This window comes from Astyanax mexicanus, chromosome 10 (genome assembly GCF_023375975.1).
Source record: "Astyanax mexicanus isolate ESR-SI-001 chromosome 10, AstMex3_surface, whole genome shotgun sequence".
Taxonomy (NCBI): domain Eukaryota; kingdom Metazoa; phylum Chordata; class Actinopteri; order Characiformes; family Acestrorhamphidae; genus Astyanax; species Astyanax mexicanus.
Window position 1 is genome coordinate 37112722 of NC_064417.1, and position 16033 is coordinate 37128754.

The following is a 16033-nucleotide window of genomic DNA, read 5'->3' on the forward strand; positions in this document are numbered from 1 at the left end:
GTTCTTTTCTGTTGCCAGTGCTTCTGTCCAGGGAATAGACACTGTGTGTGCATTTGCACGTCTTTGTCAGCAGTGGATGCACATTTAAAGTATCACCGATTGAAGTCAGTCATTTGTATCCAGTTCATATTCAGTTGTGCTACCTGTCTTATCTCTAATCTGTAACTGTCATAGGGTGCTTACCTGATTATGTGGCAACCGTGAGGAGCACATACTAAAAGAATGAACACAGAAGAACAGTTCTGCAGAGGAAGGAAGAAAAAGAGACAGTGAAACAGGAAAAGGAATAGAGAGAAGCGAGGGAGAGAGAGATTTTCTCAGCACTGCGGTGGTGTCGGGCAGAAGATGAATGGGCTGTGAGAGGGGGGCTAACTTTTTAGCTTCTCTTGCGCAGTGAGTGGAGAGAACACGTGATGAGCGCTATTCATTAAACCCTTCTGTAACAGGCAGGCAGGGGGGCTGAGAGTCCATACCAGTAAGAGCGAGAGGGAGAGAGGCAGAGAAAGAGAGAGAGAAAGATGCTCCCATGGCAACCTGTGGTAATTAGAATCCTCTAAAAGGAAAGAGAGAGGGAAGAGTTCAGCGCTCCATCCAAAACCACACGCTCAGACCTTTTCTGAGCTAGAGCTGCAGGATAAATCACAACACAGCTTCCAGCCTTCTAGAAGAACAGTGTTCATAAAGGACATTTTGTAATCTGTTTTTCACGTTTTTAGAACAGTCCACTTAGCTCACAATTTATTTTATGATAATCTTGAATAAAGCATTTCAAAATAATAATAATAATAATAATAATAAAATAATAATAATAACAGAGAGAGATTTGAATGGGACAGATAGAAAAACAGCCAGTACTTTCAAAACAAGTGACAGCAGTCAACCCTTAACCTGATAGGAGATAAGGAGACCAATGTGGGTTTTTTTGTTTGGTTTTTTTTAACAGCTGGTATAAAAAAACAGCAAATTAAAAAGGTTTGCATTACACCATTACGAAGTTTAGTGCTTTGTAAATATCAAATAACTAATGCAATTCTATGTTCATTGCACTCAAATTGGCTTGCTTGTGTTAAAAATCTGTATTTGTTCATTCTTCTGCACAAATCTAACTTGCTTATTGTTCTTTATATTTAAAAGCACAAATATTGTTTCAATATTTTTGATAAAGATTAGTTTAATAAATCTATAAAGAAAGTTTAAAATAAAGCTTAAAACTTGCCTAATTTTGTATGTATTTTGGGGCATGGGGCCATGAAAAATGTTCTTCCTCCAAAGGGAGGCATAATAGAAAACGTTTGAGAAACACAGGCATGTAGAGAACACTTTTTGTATAAGTGATCTGTGTGTAAAGAAGCTTGCTCACTCATTTGTTTGACAAATGTTTACTAAAAATTGTATTTAGCTTGTGGCAGTAGTAGCTTCTGGTGGTGCTATGTAGAACCATCTTCAAAATGTTTTTTCCACCAATGTGAAGAATGCTTTAATCAAGCACAAACCAATTTAAGCATTCCCCTGCTGTTGTCTATAAAAGTGGACAAAACATGAATAATATTCAAGTATAAAAACGATTGACTTTTTGAACTGATGTTTTTGTGTTTTTTTTTTTTTTATAGAACACCTGATAACACATGATTTTAACAGACACAGAAGTTTAACTCGTTATCTCCAGTGTGAAACAAAACAAATAAAGCTTGATGTTTCTGCTGATTCACTGCATTTGAAATTAGGAAAAAGAAATATATTAATTTTCAGTGTTTTGTTGAATTGATTTATGATCAGCTCTAGAGCTCATACTGTTTCTGATGATCTGTGCTCCTGTATTCATATCATGTAGCTCCCTCTTCATTCACTGTCCCACTGCTGCACAGCTCATGAATGAATAAGCGATGGGATAAATGAATGAACAGTCCCTGTTCTGCAGGGGTGAAGAGACCACAGGATAATATTCAGCTAATGAGCTAATCAGACAGCAAAACATACAGTATACCTCTCTCAGTCTATCTCTCTCTCTCTTTTTCTCTGCTGATGTAATTTGTAACCTAACATTTTTGTATTTTCTCTCTTTTTTTTTAGAAACGTCACAAAGCTGACAGTGTTGTCAACAAGAAAGAGACGCAAGGTGATTATTCTAATTGACCACATTAGATTCTGTGTCTTGCTTTTTTTGTAATAAAGCTTGTATTTAACTAATCTGTCTTTCTTTGTTTTTTCTCCACTGCCACCTCCCTCTTCTTTCTGTCTCTTTCTTTCTCTCCTCTTCTCTCACTTTTTCTCTCTCTCTTCCTTGCTCTCTCAGTGCTGAGGAATGGAGCCTGGGAGATAGTTCACTGGGAGAAGGTACTGAATCTCAGCAGATGGCGTCCATCACACCAGCAGCCCCTTGGCTATATAGCAAGCCAGAAAGAGAGCAGAGAAGAATGAAAAAAGAATATTGGAGAGAAAGCGAGAGGGATTTTTCTGCTAGAGGACTGTTAATCTCTTCTTAGAAATGCAATGATAGCAGTGATATCTTGGCAACTAAATCAGCTTTAAATGTAGTGAAGATATCTTATCTATATTATATATATATATATATATATATATATATATATATATATATATATATATATATATATATATATATATATATAATCCCATAATGAGAAATATTTGATGTCTTTTTTTTAACCCCTCTCTTTCACTCTTTTTCTTCTGTTTTACCCAGGTCAAAATACTCTAATAAGGTCACAGCTTGTGTGTGGTTGTCAGAGAGACAGTAATACATCTGGTCAGGCAATAGCTTACATGCTTATCCGTAAAGAACAGTGCAATCAGTATGTTGAGAATGTACTGCTTAAAATAATCAGGTGTTAAAATACGATACCAATGATATTATTATTAATAGTACTAACTGGTTATCTCTTGTGTTGGTGATACTATGTTTAGACTGAGGTCGATACTAGTATTGGATTGGCCCATCTCTTGTAAAAAGGGAGGGGTGCATGGTGATTATTGATATATTTCTCATCACTTATTTTGAAAATTCTAATTGATATTGGATTTAATGTTACTTATATTACAATGCAATGTAAAATGTGATTCCTAATTCAGTCACATGGCTATATGGGTTTATTAAAATCCTCTATACAAAAACCACAGCAACTGGGAAGCAGCTTACCGTACCTTGCGCCCTTGCGATTTTTTAAATATAATTTATAAATATATAAATATAAATATATAAATTTGAAAATTAAATGTCATATAGTCATGATAAATGCTAAACTTGCCTTTCTAGTTTGAGGTCTACTAAACAGCTCTGTGTGTATAAATTGTGTATAAATTTATAAAATGTTTGCAGGTTTGGAAGCAACTCTAGTTTCCTTGTCTTTTGGGGCTTTTTAGGCAGCAGGCATTCACCCACTGATTCAGTGTAACCCTGTAAATTGATGACTAGTCTGTTTCTTACAGGTAGTGGTGGGGGATATAGTTAAAGTAAATGGAAAAGATTTCGTTCCTGCAGACGCTATACTGCTGTCCTCCAGGTAGAGATGCCCATATTGCTGCTGGAATAAGCAGAAATCAGCCCACGCTGTATGCCCCTCTCTCACACTTGCACACCTTTTGAAAAGGAAGTGAGGCATTGAGCATTAAATTGTAAATATATTATATGTTTTTTTTTTTGTATAATTCATTTTATTATTTTATTTTTTATTAGTTAGTGCTATAATCAAACGTGTTCTGATAACTATTTTTGGGCAGTATATATTTTTTTCCCAGAAATAATTGTGCAAAACGATTAGTTTCAGTTAATTAATGTATCAAATGACAGAATAATATTAAAGCAATTATTTTTTTAAATAATATTTCATTTATTTATTATTATTTAATATACATATTTAGAAATGAATTGAAATATTATTAGCATAAAAAACTAAATAAATCCTAATTAATACAAAACCACTTTACATTAATGGAAGCTCCTCACACAGTAGGCAATATTGTTGAGGTCAGCTAAAATAATTACTAATTTGTTCTTATATTATAGGGTAATGTACAATAATTATTGTGACAGGTGTGGCTGTAATTAGAGTTTAGGAAAGTGCATTCACTAATTGCACTGTTTAAAGCCCCACTTCCTTCAGAAGGTGTTCTGTTTCTGATTAATACTCTCAGGTCATGTCTGTTCTGTGTTTTGAGGTTCTACTTTTCATTCTCAAAATCCATCTGCCGACCAGGTAAATTTGGCAGCAGTTCTCCTTTAGCTGCAGTGCTTTAGCTCAGGCACTGATCCCTGGTTGATTTAATGTATTCAGTAGGTGCAGCTGCTTTTTCTCATTCGAGTGACTCTGGATTGTTAGCTTGGCCAGGCACAGGTGGCTTTTGAGTACTGAACATGGGTCTGACATTTGTGTTTGAAATTAAACATGTGTGTGTTTGTTTCTGTGTGTTTCTCTTCCTTGTCTGTGTCTGCGTTCTCTTCCCCTTTGGTCCATCTTTTTCCTCTACCCTTTATTTAAATACTTCCAACAAATGATCCTCCCTCCCTTCATCCTCCCCTTTCCTCTCCCTCTGTGTTTGATCAACACCTCCACCTCCACTACACCCTTGCCGCTGTGCGTTGGGACCGCTGGGTAATTTTAAGGTGGCAGTAGGGGAGGTAGTCCGAGCCTCCAACGGAGATCACCTCCCGGCCGACCTCATCATATTGTCCTCCAGGTCAGGAACAGCACCGGGTTGCATGAGCGAGCGGGGTGGGGGGTGCGGGGGTGAGCAGTGCACAGGTGGAGGTGCGCTGTTGTTCTTTTCACATTCTTTTTGCTTCTCTTTTAGCTTGTGCTTCCTGTGTTGGTATGTCTTTGTCAGCGTAGCTGATCTACCGCTGTTTAGCGTGTTGTTTCAGCTTAGCGTCAGGTTCAGAATCATGAACGTTATTTGGCCTGTCCATGTTGGCAAATATCTCATTCAATCAATTGAGAATTTTCAGAGCAACTTTGATCAAAATGTTTTGGCAGAACTAGAAATAAAATGGTTTGATGACCATCCCTTCACATAGAAAATCATGGTAAACTATCAAATATAAGATCAAAAAACAAAATATAATACAATTAACAATGTTTGTGCCCAATATATGAACAGAGGAAGATTTTTTTCTTGAAAATGTGCAGCAGAAAGAATCATATATTTACATTTACATGGCCTGGCTGGTCAGTCGTGACACTGCATGCTGTCACTAAGTTGGCACAATGAGCAGCATTATTACATCTAACTGATTATCTAGCCTTTTCTCTGAACACACTGTATGTGTAATCATCTGTATCTGATATCGTAATTATTCTATAAAAGGCTCATACAAGTTTAATAAAGACTATTTTTTGTAACTTATGGAAATAGTGTTTTGTGAAACGGGAGGGTCCAGTGCCTGTTGTTATCCCTTTCAGTTACGGCATAAAGCAATGGCATTTAAGCTGATCTGAATTAAGTGTTATTTTAGTTGATTTTTTTTTTGTGATCAGAATAGTGAACTGTTCAGATCCTTAGTGGTTTTTGCTCTGCTTTTGCTTTCACTGTTAACTCCTCATTTGTGTGCTGTGCCAGTGTGCTGCATTCTCCTTTGTTGCAAAACAAAGGAGTTTGTTTGAAAAACAGCTCAATACAAGACGGTACAGTAAACAAAGGTGTCAGCGTTCTACTGTTTTTCTTAATTTTTTATTTTTATTTTTTTCAGTTTTTCTGAGTATAGAAGTAATTGGCCTTATATGCATGGAGTTCTGTTAGAACTACACATTTATGGTGCAGACCAGCAATAAACTGACTCTGCTGACTGCAGAAATGTACAGTCCTGTGGGTCCACATGACTGGAATGAGCAGTTCAGAGAACGACATCTTTGTTTTGTTAGGCTTGTATTTAGTTGTTTGCTCACCCAAATTGTTCTCCATTAAATCCTAAAATGCTTTTTGTCTTTAGAGACTTTTCCTTCATGCAGTAGACCACAGTTTGTAGTAATATTTGTGTGATATTTGTGTTGTTATTGCTAGCTTTGCTACAAAGCGTCTAAGAGCATGAAATGATCTGTTTTACAAAATGTATTTATATACCATTGATATATATATTATAATGCACTTAATTTTCTGTGTAATGCCGTTTATTCCATCATAGTGAACCTCAGGGAATGTGCTACATAGAAACCTCAAACCTGGATGGAGAAACAAATTTAAAAATCAGACAAGTGAGTAATTCTTTATATTTCATGCTACTGGTACTGATAAAAATGAAAACTGAAAAAGGTTATATGTCCAGAATTATGAACAGAGCTATAGGTGATTATAAAATTACAGAGAAAAATTTATACGAAGTTATAATTGATTCTAAAAAAATGACAGACATGACAAATGCTTTAAAACTTTTATTTATACTATATTACCCCATGAACTTTTTTATTGCGTTTTCTAGGGTCTGCAGATCACTTCTGAGATAAAAGACATTGACAGCTTGATGCGTCTGTCTGGCCGTATGGAATGTGAGAGTCCCAACAGACACCTGTATGAGTTTGTGGGCAATATCCGAATGGATGGACACAGGTGAGGTCATACAATGCTGTAAAATTAATTTGAATCCTTTTTATGTGCAAAACAATTATAAAGACGTTTATGATATAATTCTGCTGATAACATGCTTTCATCTGTGCACCAATAGAAAGAGACACTCTGGAACAGCTGGCCATGAGCCAGCACAGTGTTCAGTGTTAAGTGTAAAGCCCTCTTGCACTGCGCTGTGAAACAGAGGAACTGTGTTCACTGGAGTGATGGAACTCTATTTAAGACGTTTAGGATTATTAGTTCTACCTCTCCAACTCATCGTCAGACATCAGGAGCCAGAGCTGGACTGGGATTTTTTTTGTCTAGACCAGCCCTCTACCATCACATTAACTCTAAAGTGCAAACACAGAGCTTCCCCATCATGCCCATTCTATGAGTGATTTACATGCCTCAGTGACTCAATTCTTGAACAAGTAAAGCACAAGTAACTACGTAATCAAACAGATATCTTCTAAAATTGGTAGCTTTTAAGCATGCAATGTTATTGTGCAAAGGAAGTCAATATATTTTTTCTATTGAAGTTAATTCAAAAATTAAACACCATATTACAAGCAGTTTATCATTAATGCTGGTCTATATAACAAACTAATGATCACAGAAAAAATAATGTACAATATTCATTAGTAATGGATGTTCTGATTGGTTCAGTCATGTATTTCCCATTTCGTCTTTAGTAAACCTTAAGACACTGCTAGAACTAAAGCCTAAGCTTTCAAGTTGTTAGTTACTGTGGACAAATAATAAGCACTTTTTATTTACAGTTTCACTTCTTAAATTTAATCTCCTCATTGGTAAAATAAAGCATTTTCTTTGTATTTTACAAATATTTCCCAAAGCAGAGACTAAAGACAGCGCCTCAAATTACTTGGACACTGTGTCAGAAGTGACTGAACCATCTGATCATTTAGAATTAGGAATAGTGTAGATAGTTAATTTTTAAGTAGTGCACAAAGTAGGGATTACGTGTCATTTAAGACACCTAACAATCTTTTCACATGCTTTTTTATTTTTCTCACTCCTCCAGCTAAACAAAATTGTGCAGTTCAATGCATTTTTCTTGTACATATTTCACCCCCTTTTCAAGCCAGACTTTGTGCTTTTTGTCAGTACCAAAACTCGTGTTCTAAAGATCTTGTGGCAGAATGCAGTCAGATCCTCACAAAAGTGTACAAACATCTCACACAAAGCCCTCTCAGAAGATTAAAGCTGCTACTGCAGCTAAGGGTTGATCATATTCCTTTTCTATGAAAAAACGTTGTGTGAACAGGAATTATAGTGTAAACTGAAATACTAATAAGGAGACGTGATTCGTTTGCATAAGCTGAAGTAGCTCAGTTATTAATAATTCCTTTGCATTTTCCTATTTTATTTTCTAGTCTGAAGCAGAAAAGTGCTATAACAGTAACTTATTTGTATTCCTCAGAGTTTTGACTGAATGTCGTAGAAAAAGCACCCTCTCTGCTCTCTCTCTGCAGTGGTGACCCCTGTACAGTAGCTTGCATGCTTCTTTTTTGTTGTTTTGTTTTTGCTGACATTATGCAATGTTCCAGCATGAGTTATTGCATCTTTGTGCAGTGAATTTGGGTATATACCCAGAAGCGGTACACTAGTGTGTCCCTGCTCTTAAATGTCTCTGAAGAAGGGCTTCATCCTCACTGCTGTTACACTGCAGTGCTAGCACAGGGTCAGGATTGCCACATGCTGTGCTGCATCTCTCTGTATCTGACGTACTGTAACTGTTACATGTGTTATGTATTTCCTAATCCAGCACAGTACCACTGGGTCCAGATCAGATCCTACTGAGAGGAGCACAGCTGAGGAACACACAGTGGGTGCATGGCATTGTGGTCTACACAGGACACGACACTAAGCTCATGCAGGTGAGCTGCCTGATCTTCAATCCAGCTGCAGCTACAGAGTGTTGGAAGGACTAAGAAATAAATTCCAAACACCTGAAGAGACAGAATATGATAAGTCACATATATGTTTGAGGGGAGATAAAGCCAATGTGGGGTGCTGGAATAAAGAAGGCATAAGAAATTGGGTAGAGAAACCTTTTTTTTTTTTACTTTATTGTAAACATCTCAGCTTGGTTGTAAGAGTTTCTGAATTTCAAGCACGCCCTGTACGTAACACGCTCACAGTCCCGATGCTGCGGGTGCGGCACATGTGAATGGGATCCACGTGGCCACATACTTCCTCCGCAGATTACAGTGGAAGTTGAGGTAATACTTGTTGCTGTAATTAATTTGTGTGGAAAAAAAAACATTTCTGGAAGACTTTTGCCAGATATTGACTGTTTTTGACACAGTGATCTTTTTTGTGTGATTTGAATTGATTGGATGCTGTGTTTTTTTAGAAGGACAATGAATAGGGCACAAACGTTTTGACACCCTTCTCATGTCACGGAGAACCACATAGCAACACACTGGCAACCCCTTAAAAACACTGTATAACTGCTAGGGCTGGACCCGAATATTCGGGTATTCGAATATTCTTTCGTTGAGTAGGTATTCGGTTTTTAATTTTGGTATTCGGATATTCGTTTTTTTTCTCCTTTCCAGAGTTCCACCTCACTCTAACCACTTCTGTTCTCGCGGGTCCCGTCAGAATATCTTGCGCGCGGACAGAACTGAACTGTTATTGGCTGGAGCGGGAGTTTAATCCAGACGATGCGGGAGCAAATTAATAAATAGTTAAGAAAACTGTAATAATTGTAAAAAAAAAAAAAAAAAAAAAAAAAACCTAAAGAAAACTCTCAACGCGCAGGATGGACCGACACACACGCACACACCGATGGTGTTTGGACTGGGGTAAGGAACGGGACCGCACTATTCAGCGCTGCTGTTTTAATAAATATATAAGTAAATTTGAAGCACTAAATGTAGTTTATTTAATTTATGAACGTGGGGCGGGAGCGGCAGAAGTGTATATGTGGCGGGCGGGCGCGGGATTAAAAGAAGCTATTTTTTGCGGAGCGGTAACGAGACAGAAACGCGGGAGCGTGGAGGAGTGGGTTTAAAAAATCAGTCTCGCGCAGACCATTATACATGATAAAAAAAATGCAGGCACTTGGAAACTGATTTATATAATAAAACGTAAGGGGTAATGTGGCAACAGTAGGGGCTAAATCGGTTACAAAAGCCTGGCCTACAAAAATGATGTCTGAACGAATTTCCTCTACTCTAATATAATTAAACATGGTTTAAAAATATAAAATAATTTCTAAACAAACGAAATATTTAATATTGAGCTTATAGCCCAAGTGCAAAAATACAAAATCAGTAATACGACTATGCCCTGCAACAATCCTTAAACCGAAATAGACCAAGTACAATAACGTCATTAACAATGACTTTCCTCTACTCTAATATAATTTAACATGGTTTAAAAATATAAAATAATTTCTAAACAAACGAAATATTTAATATTGAGCTTATAGCCCAAGTGCAAAAATACAAAATCAGTAATATGCCCTGCACGATCCTTTAACCGAAATAGACCAAGTACAATAACGTCATTAACAATGACTTTCCTCTACTCTAATATAATTTAACATGGTTTAAAAATATAAAATAATTTCTAAACAAACGAAATATTTAATATTGAGCTTAAGAATATAAAATACTTCCTGAACAAACGCTTTTTTTTGTTTATTTTTTTAAGCAAATAGCCAGAGTAAGTGTGAAAACACAAACAGCAATTTACTGGGCTGGCTTGCGCAGCGGAGAAACCTTGCAGCAGCAGCGCTCCTAGCCTGCTTACGCAGCAGTGTGGGGCAGCAGAAATTCCGGGATGAAAACACAAAGAAATCTGGGCTAAAAACACAGAAAAAATATGGGGTGAAAACACAAAAATCCGGGATAAAAACACCAAAAATCCGGGGTGAATATGTCTCGTCGGTCAGAGCAAATTTTTCAGTGGATTAAGGGGGCCGTGATTTGTTTTTTTTTTTTTTGTTTTTTTACCTCTTTTTTTAAAAACGAATATTCGAATATTCTCTTCGAATCAGTGCCGAATATCCGGAGCTCAAAAAACGCTATTCGGGCCAGCCCTAATAACTGCATAAAATACCATTGTAACACGGTAAACATCCATAGCAAGCACCCTTTCTCTCCCTCTTCTCACAGTTGTTTGTTAGCTGTTGCATCAGAAGTGAATTAAGTGGAGTTAGTGTTCTCCTACAAACCTGTTGAACTGGTCAATGACTTTGAGGCTGATGAGGCTTTGCATGTCTACAAGTACATCTACAAGTACAAGTACATGAAGCTCTGCATGTGCTTTTGTCTGTGTTTCTCCTGCAGAACTCCACACGGCCTCCTCTGAAGCTGTCCAACGTGGAGCGCATCACTAACTTTCAGATCCTGGTGCTCTTCGGCTGCCTGCTGGCCATCTCTTTGGTGTGCTCCATCGGTCAGACCATCTGGAAGTACCAGTACGGCAATGATGCCTGGTACATGGACCTCAACTGTAAGGATCCTACTGACCATTCTTTCTCCTCATGCTGTACCGCCCACATGTCTCTGTCTGCTTGACCATTTGTTGCCTTTTATTTACCTGCATTAGTGTCAGTGTTTTTTGTGTTGGCTATATGTAAACAAATATGCATTGGCAACACAAGTGAATATTTGTCTGTAAAAAAGGGGAATCAGTGTATTTCCCTGTAAGATAAAGAACTTGTTGAAATGCATACACACCTGTTTGGATGTGGAAATGGTTGAGTATCGCAACGCTGCTGAAGTTTTCGTTATCTGTTTCCTTTCTAACGTTCTGTTTGGTTTGTTTTGTTTTTTCTTTGTTGTTGTCGTGTTGTGTGTGTTTTTTTTTTTTTTAACAGCTCCAGGTAACAACCATTTAAAAGCCCTGGCCATGCGTGAATCAGCCCTCCTTACTAATCCCTAGCTGAGGCTCAGGCTTTGCTGAGCAAACCCAGGCCGTTATGCGGTTGCCCTACTTTGTGAGGGTGATTGCAGAAGACGGCACACACCAGGGATCCAGTGATAGGTTTTTGCCCTCCAGCTCTGTGACTGTATAGAACCTCATAGTGCCTGATCTGAGCCATGTTTACCCCTCTATCCCATCCCGGTGATGCGTTAAGCTCTTTGCAAGTATTTTGCTTTGCTTTTATGTTTTAGAATAAGTGAGACACACTCTCTCTCTCTCTCTCTCTCTGTCTCTCTCTCCTTCTCTCCTCACTTATTTCTCTCTTTCTCGCTCTCCAACAACTATTTCACTCATTTTTTGTACTCTATAATAAATGAGACACAACACACCATTCTTGATTTGTCTCTTTGTCTGTCTCTCATTCTCTTCTAACTTATTTCTGTCTCTGCCTCTCTCTTTGTCTCTCTCTCTTTCGCACTCCACCAAGTATTTCACTCATTTTTTGTACTCCTTCTACCTTTTATTACTCTTACTTTTCTTTTTTTCCTCTTGCTCTTTCTAACTCTCTTCTGTTTTTTTTTTCTTTCTCCCTTTGCTTTTTTATTTTATTTTCTTTCTTTTTTTCTCCTTTATCTTCTTTGTTTGTTTTTTCCCCACTATCTATCTCCCTCTCTTTCTTTCCTTTATTTCCTTCTTTCTTTCACCACACACAGACACACACAGTCTTTCTCTTATTGAGGTAGAGGAGTGAGTACTCTCAGGACCTTTTGTAAGAGTAGTCATGATATATCTTTTCCTACTTAACGGAGGAGCCTGAGGGATGAGCAGTGACATTTTCTAAATGCCTTGCCCTGCTCTTCCTCTTCCTCCTGCTGCTCCTGCTGGGTTCTGGGCAGTCTTTTGTTTCAGCACTGCTAACAGACCTGCTAGAGTGGCTCCATTCTTGAAGCCGTATGAGCTCAGTGATGCTCTGATTGGAGCATTTGAAGTTTTTAGAGACAGTGCACTGACAGTGCAGTTTAAATGACTGCTAATGGACTCATTCTTTATGTAAAAGAGCTAAAAACTAAACACGAGTCACTCTGAACAGTGATATTAGGTCATTTATTTTATGAATAAAGGATTTCACTGTCTGCTTTCTGTGAGCCTCTTGCAAACTGATTAACGCGTCACCAACTTCATTACTCTTTATTTCTCTGGGCCTGTATATGAAGAGTTTGTGTCCAAATCGATTGCAGCTCGTTTTATGACCTGCGCTGTTCCCTGCTTGTTTGCGGAGTGAGAGAGCGGAACAACGTTTCCTCACTCTGCACAGCTTCCTTAGCCCTGTCTCGCTTTTCAGATTTGCTGCTTTGCTTTATGAAGTCAACTCAATAGCCTGGGTATAATGTAGTAATCATAGATCATAGCTTTCTTGGAAGGGAGCAGTGCAGTCATAATTCAAGCCTCCATTTGGAGATTGATTGTATTCCTTTAAAGGAGGGAGACTCGGTCTAATGCTTTTTTTTACCCCACACACTCATACATGCTGAATGAAAAAGAGAGAGGTGGCATTGACTTGTGCAATTGATATAACATATTTACTCACTCAGGGACCATTATTTATAGCCATCTACAGTCAGTGGGTATGTGATGTTGATTACTTTCTGCAAGTTTATTTAAAAAAACCTGGTCCTGAAGGAAGTTTCTTTTCAGAAAGTTTATGCAGCTTATTTCTAGAATCACCACCTTTTTGTTTGAGTTAAGTGAAGAGTACACTGTGTGCTGAAAGTGTAGATGTTCACTTCGAGTTTACCACAGAGGGTTTACCTCATAAAGCAGCAGGGTCAGCAATTATTCATCATGAATTATTCATTTGACTTTGACCTCTTGCAATATTCTGTCATCAGTCTTGCCCCTGACGTTTGTCCCAGGCCGTCTCCTAACAGACCCGCTCAGCTTTTTGCAGAAAGGCCTGGGAGACACGCCGATTACATATGCATTCCTGCCACCTGCAATGGCAGCCCCTTCTACACTGAAGGCCACACCATAAAAATAGCAGGTAGTGTTTTCTGTACAGCTCACTGGCCTTTAATACTGACTGGTGTCTTGAGAAATGCTGACCCCACGGCACACTCATTAACTCCTCACCACAACCTCTGGTGCTATGGGGGTCAGAGCTGGAGCTTTGCTGCTGCTCCTTGGGGGCAGCTCTGGTCTTTAACACTCATCTCCAGCTTTTAAACTAAAGTAAACGTGATGAGTTTACCCAAGTGTGGAATCAAATGCCAGTCGCCTAGTCTTGCTTTGAGGACCGCAGCCGTACCAACTACAAAACAAAACTTACTCTGTCACGTCGAGGACAGCAGCGTTACCAGTTTTCACCCCTTTTTTCGTCCAATCAGGGTCAGTTTTCTTTAGAGAACATGCAGTACAGTGGACTCAGCAGAAGTGACAGCTTCATTGTCTGTTTCACAATGGATGCTTGGCCACTGTAACTTGCATTGTATCTTCAACAATGTTGACGTTGTTGAAGTCTTTCAGAGGGCGATGTGTGCCTGGACTTTTAGTCATTACAATTTCTTCTGGATCTGAAAGCAGAGTGTGTTGTGTGCTTTGCAACACTAAAGTATTAGGAAGAAAAACAAAACAAGTCTACCTTGCGGAGCGCCCTAGTTTATCTTGAATAATCTTTTAGAAGGTCACACTAATTATATTTTCAGATGATTGTAACCTTTGGTGTCTTCAGTCCACTTAAAGGATGCTAAATGTCACCACTCTCTTTTCACCCTTTCCTGAAGAGGGCAGTGGGCATTGGGCCGAGTCCCCCTCCTTTGCTCTGAAACATCCGAATTGATCATGTTCCCTCCCACCCCTACTGGTCATCTCTCCTCTCTCCCCCCACTATCTCTCTCTCTCTCTCTCTCGCTGTGTTTAGAGTCAGCCTCCATAGCAGTAGTCTCTATCATCTCCACCCTTTTCTCCTAGTGTCCATTTCTGAATGTGTGTTTTGTGTGATGGGGAAGGGCTCCCTCTCCTATCTGCTCTGATAGAGTGGGACTGGGTTGGTTTGGACCCTGAGCATGGGAGAGGATATGCTCACATAATGCTCACTTTCCCATACTCATGTGTGACACATCAGTGCAGCCTCCTACTGTGTCTCCATACTGGGGCTGTCACATTTACTAGATTAAGCTTAATTAGCTGGTTAAAATATAGCTTTATTATTAACCTACAACATTAATTTATTTAAATTTATTTAGCAAAACAAACACACAAGCAACATAACGCCTGATGGGCATAGACATTAATACTTAAGGTAATACCGAAGGTCTTATTTTTTTATTAATCACCTAAATTGGCTTGAGTAATATAATCAATAGTAATGTACCCAAACAGCCCTACTCCATTTCATTTGCCATAATATATCCCACAGAAGAAGTTTGGTCCTGTTTCACCCCAGTTCTTTGTAGAACTCATTGCTTGGAGTCGTGCTCGTTGCCCAGGCTGCTGCTATGTCGTCACTGATTGGTTTTGGAAGCGAGCCGTGGCTCGGCTAACTGAATTACGGGGCGCTAATTGGAGGGATTGTAAATCCAGTGGCTAGAGGCTGATGGGAGAGGTGGGGTGGAAGCGATGTGAAATCTCAACTAATGGCCCAGCATTTGCACAACGTTCCCTGCGCCGCACAAGCAGAACGTTGTGGAAATGTTGCTCATTAGATGGGGTTAGCTTCTGGCATTATTGCTTTTTTCCCTCCCCTCCTGCACACGTTTCTCGTGGCCATCTGCGCTGACTTTGTCTTCCTTATTACCCTTCTTTCCTCTCTATACTCCTTTCTCCTCACCCCGCTTCCTCTCCTTACGCTGCCTCAGACGGTGGAGCGGCCAACTTCGGCCTGAACTTCCTCACCTTCATCATCCTCTTCAACAACTTGATTCCCATCAGTCTGCTGGTGACGCTGGAGGTGATCAAGTTCATCCAGGCTTACTTCATCAACTGGGTGAGTATGAAGACTTTTAATAACCAGCTTTTCACCATCATAAAATGGTTACTGGTGCAAGGACTATTTCATTGAGACACAGTGCATCCACATCTGCTTCTCTAAATATGTACATTTAATTACCTTCCAGGTGATAGAACAGATTCAGGGAGTACACCATGCAGAAATGCCAACAGAGCAGCACTGAATATCATACCATCACTGGCCTTTGTAATATGGATATTGCTAATTTAAATACTGAAGTGTGCAGTCTTCAAATTACTTTTTAAACATCCAGCGAATGCCTCATTGTATTCTTTGGATATTTGGTAGACATTTATGGCAATGTAAATAACAAAAACATAATGCAGATAAGTCTTTATCCGCACAATATAAGTCCTTAACATAGTGGGATACGTGTTGTTAGAGCAGTGTAATTGCAGTGTAAATTTTTTATCCTATTGTGTAGTACTAAATATAATATTTAATATAATATTATTTTGCTTTATTTTTGTCAAATGTATCTAAATCAAACCGTATTTATTACATAACCTGTAATATATATTTGCAATTTTTTTTTTGTTTTTTGTTCCACCTAAGAACATGAGTCTGTAT

General features: G+C 38.6%; 1 protein-coding gene across 9 annotated transcripts in view; it reads left to right on the forward strand.

Moving 5' to 3' along the window:
• Positions 1-16033, forward strand: part of atp8a1 (ATPase phospholipid transporting 8A1) — a 151736-nt gene that overhangs the window by 42959 nt on the left and 92744 nt on the right. For 6 of the 9 annotated variants that reach the window (XR_007441035.1, XM_049484486.1, XM_049484490.1 and 3 more), the window contains exons 5-12: positions 2071-2116; positions 2294-2334; positions 4619-4692; positions 6134-6203; positions 6428-6555; positions 8342-8453; positions 10878-11043; positions 15312-15439. Coding sequence is in view for 8 of the 9 variants with exons in the window: in XM_049484486.1 (XP_049340443.1) it covers positions 2071-2116; positions 2294-2334; positions 4619-4692; positions 6134-6203; positions 6428-6555; positions 8342-8453; positions 10878-11043; positions 15312-15439 (765 nt within the window). In the remaining variant the exon portion in view is untranslated. Of the gene's footprint in view, positions 1-2070; positions 2117-2293; positions 2335-3444; positions 3519-4618; positions 4693-6133; positions 6204-6427; positions 6556-8341; positions 8454-10877; positions 11044-15311; positions 15440-16033 lie in introns of those variants that run through there. The other 3 variants (XM_049484487.1, XM_049484491.1, XM_049484493.1) reach the window with 2 other exon arrangements.